Source organism: Raphanus sativus, chromosome 2, assembly GCF_000801105.2.
Source record: "Raphanus sativus cultivar WK10039 chromosome 2, ASM80110v3, whole genome shotgun sequence".
NCBI classification, from domain to species: Eukaryota; Viridiplantae; Streptophyta; class Magnoliopsida; order Brassicales; family Brassicaceae; genus Raphanus; species Raphanus sativus.
This window is the reverse complement of record NC_079512.1, coordinates 21,224,072-21,231,539: the sequence shown is the minus strand read 5'-3', so window position 1 is coordinate 21,231,539 and position 7,468 is coordinate 21,224,072. Positions and strand designations below refer to the sequence as shown.

Sequence of the window (7,468 nt, the reverse complement as noted above, 5' to 3'; positions counted from 1 at the left end):
GACACTTCTCACATGTGGAGCACTTTTTGGTGGGACCAAGGGCTTGATTTGTCAAAATTACCCTTGTAAGGAAAGATGGTGTTTCGCTAGAGAGAAAGTTTAGTTTCTTTTCATTTCTTTATTTTTGTCGCTGTTTTCAAACGAATAATTTTTGTTATATTTATTTTTTTGGTTTATAGGAAAAGGATTCTAGTTTCCACCGTTAGATTAAAAATCTATACTATTAAAGTACAAGCACATTTGAATTTTTACTCTGTTTACCCCTATTAAAGAGGCTTTCTTTTGTATTCATTAATGATATTTTGGACATTTTGCATTGGTTTCTTTTTTAATTGTTTTTGGTTTGTCATTAACCACCGGTTTCCTAATTCAATTTTGGTATGTGATTATTCCGTGTTTGATACTGCATCATTTTAATATTTTTCCAACCGGACATGTTTGAAACTGCATCTTTTTTTCTCAAACTATTTAATGGTTTGGTTTTAAACCGCTTTTTTCTATAATCCCAACTATCTAACAAAAATTATTTATAAAAAATAAAAATTGTTTATTGGTTCAACCAGTAGTTCAACCGGTAACTGGATTTCGATTTCAGTAGTTTTTATTGGATTTTTAAATTTTGGTTTTTTTTTCAAACCCGAACTGAATTTATCTTTGATCAACCGGTAATTCGTTCAACCGCAGGTCTCAGTCGAATTTCAAAACACCGATCAAAACTATAAAACTGTTATATTGATTTATATTTAAAATATCTAATTCAAAATTAAAAACCTAAAAATACATGTATAATATAGTTTTACCGAACATAAATCTGGATATAAAATACATATATGAGACAGATTATATAAATACATATACAAGACGGATTATATAAATGTGATTATATAAAATTTTCACCAAACATAAACCCGCGCTTTGAAAGCGCGGGTCAAAATCTAGTGATACAATTAAATTGAATGGATGAGGCTTTTCACCGTTTGATTAAAATGGTTACTATTAAATCGAATGGATGAGACTTAATTGCTTGTGTTCAGTGTGAGAAGGGGGGTCGTGCAAAATGGCCCTTGTGGTCGGCTGAGTTGTGGTCGGCTGAATTGTGGTCGGTTGAATTGTGTTCGAGTGATTTATGCTCGGGTGATGTGTGTATGGACGGGTTATGTGTGGACGGGTGAGAAAGCAGCAGTGGGGTATTGGCCACTCACGTTTTGAATTGGTTCACGTTTCTCACTCACTATCACCACCAGCAAAAACATGGACATATGGTTAGAGAGTATTTTGTGGGTAGTGTACATAAAAAGTGGATGAATTTTGTTGATTAGAGAAATATAGATAATATAATTGCTTATAAAATCAAATTAGAGATATAAATCAGAGTTTTTTGTTTTAATAATATCTTGGGTTTTGTGGACATAATCTTGGAAGCAAAATGTCGTGGACAACATCCAGTTAACAAAAAAATGTGGATGTGGACAAGTGAAAACACGCAAAGAAAACTCTACAAGATTTAGCTTATAACAATGATAGAAATGTGATTGAGATTATTTTAATTTTTATTATTTTAAAATTACTTTTACCATTTTTTATTTTGTTTCTAATATCTAAAAACATTAATAGTATATAAAAATGCATATATATTTTGTTTCCTTTTGATATTTTTAAATTTTATTTTATTAGATACTTTTATGGATGTAAATAGTGTGGATATTAATTTTGTTCATAATAGAATTGTTGTTAATTGTTGTTAGGGGTTAAAACGTATAATTAAAAAGTACAGGACAAAAACAAGAGAATCTATAAGTAAATTAAAGAATGTTGGGGGTCAAATTGCGTACATCCAAAACCTAAAGGACCAGATGTGTAAAACAGAGGAACTTGACCATTGTTGCTTCACGAAGTTTCTCTGCAATCGAACCGAGGACGAAGGCTCTGACCAGCCGCCAGGGCGGATTCAGAGCATGACGACCACCGCGAGCTACTGTTACGAGGATAGGAGGTTAGAGTGTCGCTATACTCAGGAAAAGATATGAAACTTGCCTTAAGAACCATTTTGTGTCTTTCAATTTCTGGAACCCAACCACTGAACCAAAAGAACACAAAACTAACTTTTCAGAAAATCGAAACAGGGGAATATAATTGAATCGGAGAAAAGGCAATAACCAGTGACCTCGAAGATCTGGCCATGAATACCCCACATCTTTTTTGGAAAATCGGACTGAGCAAATCCCATTGAAGGAAAAGCGAAGGTAAAAGAAGGAATACATTCCAAAATTATATAAACTCTTTGATTGTTAAATTGGTTGAACGATGTTGTTTGCGGTGGATCATCGTTTAGTTGTTTGGGTCTTATGTGCTCAATAACATTTTAGGGGAGAGAGAGATTCAGAAGACTGAAATGATAATCAGGTTTATTCTCTCTCTTGTTTTTTTTCTTTGCGCAAAAAAAAACAAACTTTTAGAGTTAAAGGGTAGTAGAGACTTTACACAACCGAAAAGTGTGCCTCATGTGGTAAGTGCTTTAAAGTGTAATTCAAATCATGAAATGTGTCTCTGAGCGTAAAAAAATCTTAGAATATTCTTTTTGAAGACAAAGATAAAATTCACAAACACGAAAATATAATAAAAACAGTTGGGATGTAATCTTTGCAAATTCCTACAGAAAACAACATGAATATAACACCACAAAGAAGAAAAATCCATGAGTAATAATAAAACCAAACATATCATCACAAATAAAACCATGTGAGTGATATATGCAAGTGAGGCAAAAACGACAGGGCATTACGAACAAAACCAACTTTACATAAAACAAATAAAACTCAAAAAAAAACTTGGCACAAAAATGAAAAGCCATACACTCTTTGCCTTTTACCTCACCATTGCCAAAAAAATTTACTCCAACGACCTCGCCATGCATATATATATTATTTTTACTTTTCCTTTAATAAGCCTCAACACTCCACAGATCTCAACACTTTCTCATTCTCTACAATCACACCACAAAAACCCTTACCAACTCCGTAGAGAGTTAGCGTATATATATACTGCGGAACGGCGGCGCCGATCCCTTTCCGATGACGACAACGCCTCGTTCTGCCGCCGCAAGATCATCCCTCGAACAAGAGTCTCCGATGGTTCCTCCTCCTCCTCCTCCAAGAAGAGTCGTCAATCTCACTGAAGATAATCGATCTTTAATCAACGCACTTCGCTCGGCCACCACTACACCTCAAGAAACTGACACGTTCATGCAATCGTTGGGCAACTTAATGACCGGTGGTGCGTCTCAGTTTAGAGATGTGATCTCAGAGTTAGACGCAGCCGATCTTCGGAAGATGGCTTCGTTCCTAACGTCAAACTCCCGTTACTTCTTGAGCATCGCAAGAAACAAGAACGGCTCCCACCTCCTACAGGAGCTCCTCGGTAAAACGGCCGACGCGGACACCTTCTTCTTCGCCGCTTTCTTCCGCAGCTTCCTCGAGATCATGACCGACAAGGAGGCGTCCAAAGTTGTCATTCAAGGGCTGAGAGTGTTCAGCAACGTGATGAAAGAGGCATTGTTCCCCCACATTCTCGAGCACGCGGTTTATCTGGCCTGTGACCAACACGGCTGCGTCTCGCTCAACCTTTGCATAACCGTGTTGGACGATCCTCACTTCAGAACCTTTTTCTTGCACGCGGTCGTGGTCAACGCCGTCCCCTTCAGCCACCATGCTTATGGTAACTTCGTGGTCCAACACGTGCTTGACCTGAACGACTTGCATTGCACGCGTGACATTGCGGTTAGTCTACGTGGCCATTGCGTTGGGCTTTCGTTCCAGAAGTATGGGAGCTACATCGTGGAGAAGCTTTTGAATACGAAGGAGTCGATGGTTGTGGTGGTGGAAGAGCTCTTGGAGTGCCAAGGAGACAGGTTGATGAGACTAGCCAGGGGTACGTATGGGAATTTCGTGGTGTACAAGGCACTGAGAGTCACGCAGGCGGAGGTTAACGCTACGGCTGATCTGTTTAGGGATTTGGTGAATAAGCTCAGGCCTTTTCGTGATCTCTTGCGTGGCTCTTACTCTAACGGAATTGCAGGAATCTTGAACTCGGTTGATTAGGTTTGTCTCAAACTAGTTAATACTAGGTTCTATTGCTACTGACGTATGCTGAAAGCTCTGAGGTTTTATGGTTTTCTTAACTAAACTCTTATGATGAGATTTGCCACTAATGATGGTAAATGATATTTGGTGTTTGTACTGAATTCTATTGTTTAACCAAACCAAGTTTTCAATTCAATAGCAGACGGAACAAATTTTAAAGCAAATGAGGAATGCGTAGCTAGGAACCAAAAAGCTTTGTTGATGAATTCAATCATTCGCAAATGTAAGGCTTTATTTAAAAGCTTGTTTCAAGAGTTGTGAAAAAAACAAAAAAAAAAAGGAAAAGAGAAAAGAGAAAAGTCTCTCTTTTGATGTTATTGGAATAGGTTCGAAAGGCGGAAGCACTGGCGCAATGGTTTTCCATAAACACAAGTGATCACCTGAAACTCAAAGTAAACATAAACAAGTGAAGAGAATTGTTAGTGTTTTATAACCAAACCAATCAAGGGTTTGACTTTTTGTCATAATTAATAGGGTAGTTTACAGATGAGTCTGATCAAGCACCTATAGTAAATCTACATGAAGTATAATACATAGTCAAACTGGCTCATAAAACAGATTATGCAGAGAATCGAACATTAGGCACTGAGATATGAGACAAAATGCTAGTTAAGACGATAGTTACTTCATAGGACAAAATCACGAGTTAAGATTGATAAGTATTACAATATCACGAGCAGTTAACAGATGCAGAGAAATCAAATCACATTCAGTTTCTAATTCATTTCCCAAATCGTAAATGAACATTGAAACGCGACACTAATGATTGATTCGAAAGAGTAAGAACATTACCGCCTGTGTTGTTGGACGAACTTTGAGTTCTTGGCGTCTTCCTCTGCAAATCAATCAAATGAATTAGGGTTCCCACAGCAATCGATCCAACAATCGACAATACATAACAAAGTCTCGGATAAATCCGATCTGATTCCACAAAATACGGACAGATCTGAAAAGAGTTACCAGTGAATCCAGCGGTGAGCTTGGTGATGAGGACGCCGGTTACGGCGAAACCGGTGAGAAACGGCCAGCAACGTTTCCATTCCCTCTTGAAGAACACTGGCCATGGATCGAACAACCTCATTTCTCTCTCTCTCTCTCTCTCTCTCTCTCTCTCTCTCTCTCTCAAACTTCGGCTCCTGTTGACTGCTTCGCGTTAGACGATAAAAGTGCCGAGTGTGGTACATGACTTATATTGGATCCAAATTCATTATGGATCAAAGATTTTGAGTGGCCCACTCAAAACCGGCCCAATATAACTAGTATTTATAACAGAATCAGTTTCTTTATGATTTGGTTATGTGTAAAATGGATACCTTGATCCAGTGTAATATCAAGCAGTAGTCAACCAACTACAATGTGCTGAAAATGAGTTCTCATTTTCTTTTACGGTTGTTGAAAATGAGTACAATCCATTCTATTAGATTAAAAACTTGACCAGTTGATAGAGGTTTAGTCCAACTAATTATTTTCAACTATCTATATTTAAGAAAATACTAACTGCATCAAATTATATATTGTGGATGTAACCACCATTTCAGCATAATAATCGAGATCTACTTATTCTATTTACATCTCAATATCTTATTTAATCAAACAAAAAACTAAAATTAAATAAAGATGAGAAAAGTGTGAGATAGCATCAAAATCGCCATTTAATAATTACTTCAATCAACATATTTTAAAACAGCATCTAAATTCTTTAGAAGATAGCATCTAAATATATAACGTAACCATCTTCTATTTGGTACCTAATTATATGCACAATATCTAATTTAAATTGTATGGAAGTATTATTTATAAGAATATATTCTACGGGTTTTAGTTTAATGGTGTTTAAATAGGTTATTCGATTAAAAATATTTTATTAAATATGATTTTACTTAAAGTTAGTGAATACTATATTAACTCATTTACATATATATATATATATATATATATATATATATAACAGAATATATTAAAAATTATTTTTCAAAAAATTTGTTTGGTTTTCGGTGTGGATTGGATTTGATATTATTTTCGGATATAACACTTTAAGAACCATGAGCATATAGTCCAGATCTAATAGAGTATGAGACTTTGATTTTTGGATCGATTCTGAATCGATTTTTTGGATACAAATATTCTTGTCGACTAATTATGCTAGGTAACTAATAAAAAATATAATATATTGTAAATTTTAGGAATAAAGTTTAAAGATAATTTATGAAATGCATATGATATACGTATATAGTTATGCAACTTGACATTTTAATATAGTTACCAAAAACTTATATTAAATTAAATTAATATTAAACAAAAATATGATTACAAAAAATAACATAAACATAAAAATAAAATTTTTCAAAAAAAAAATTAAAACAAAAAATATATCCGCTGATACTAACGAACTAGTCGGCTGGGTGAGGAAAGTGATGTGTACAGCTTCGGGATTGTGTTATAGGAGATGATCACAAACCAGCCGTGATTTACCAATCCCGTCAAAAGTCTCACATAACACAATGGTTGGGTTTGAGACTAACCGAGGATATATTACTAAGATCATGATGGGTCCGAACCTGCACAGGGACACATTCGATTCATCCACATTTTCCATTTCTTGTAGAACGAGTCTCGTTCTGTATGGAGAGCTCTTGAACTGGCAATGTCGTGTGTGAATCCTTCTCTAATGAACGACCAAATATGTCTCAAATTGCTAATGAACTGAAAGAGTGTCTTGTATCTGAAAACTCCAGGAGAAATATGAATATTGATTCTCAAAGTATGCCTGAAGTGAGAGCATGAGCTTTGGCACTGGGATGTTTCCCAAGGCAAGATAGTTTGATATGTGCTACAAAGTAACACGGCACATGACCATGTAATAATATGTAACGGGATCAGTTTCTGTATGATTTGGTTATTTGTAAAATGTGTTTGACTATTTTGGATCTGAACCTGATTTGTATATGAGTTTTATAATCACTGACTGTACAAACCGTAGTGACATGCCGTGACTGTTGTTAATGGTTACGCTTTCGGATATAAAAGTATGGCCCCAAACCAAAAGAGAACCCATAGATGTTTTGAAGAACTTTTGAACATGAGTTTAAACCGCTTGGATATTCCTTGTGAAAAAATTAGGTTGCGAGTATTTAACATATGGTTGGATAGTACTTCTGGTTCTGGGTCAACTCCATATATTCTTGGACATTGTTTGCTTCTTCCCCGGGTGAATCTGGCACAAGAAAACACATTTTCACCATTGACCTAACAAAGTCTTTCTTCTTAGTGTATGATTTGGGTTTGGTTGTTTATTCCCTACTCGTTGCATGGTGGAAATACATTATTGA

The 7,468-nt window shown here is 35.7% G+C and overlaps 2 protein-coding genes across 2 annotated transcripts; one reads left to right on the top strand and one right to left on the bottom strand.

Moving 5' to 3' along the window:
* Window positions 1–3,071: 3,071 nt before the first annotated feature.
* On the top strand, window positions 3,072–4,254 carry LOC108827980 (putative pumilio homolog 19). Its single transcript, XM_057002579.1, has one exon. The coding sequence runs from the start codon at window positions 3,072–3,074 to the stop codon at window positions 4,095–4,097; it is 1,026 nt and encodes a 341-aa protein (XP_056858559.1). The 3' UTR covers window positions 4,098–4,254.
* A 673-nt stretch (window positions 4,255–4,927) lies between these two features.
* LOC108827989 (ATP synthase small subunit 6-A, mitochondrial) lies at window positions 4,928–5,309 on the bottom strand. Its single transcript, XM_018601524.2, has 2 exons — window positions 5,100–5,309; window positions 4,928–4,974 (listed from the first exon to the last, which is right to left on the bottom strand). Exons 1-2 carry the CDS (start codon window positions 5,218–5,220, stop codon window positions 4,928–4,930), a joined length of 168 nt encoding a protein of 55 aa, XP_018457026.1. The 5' UTR covers window positions 5,221–5,309.
* Between the last annotated feature and the right edge of the window lie 2,159 nt (window positions 5,310–7,468).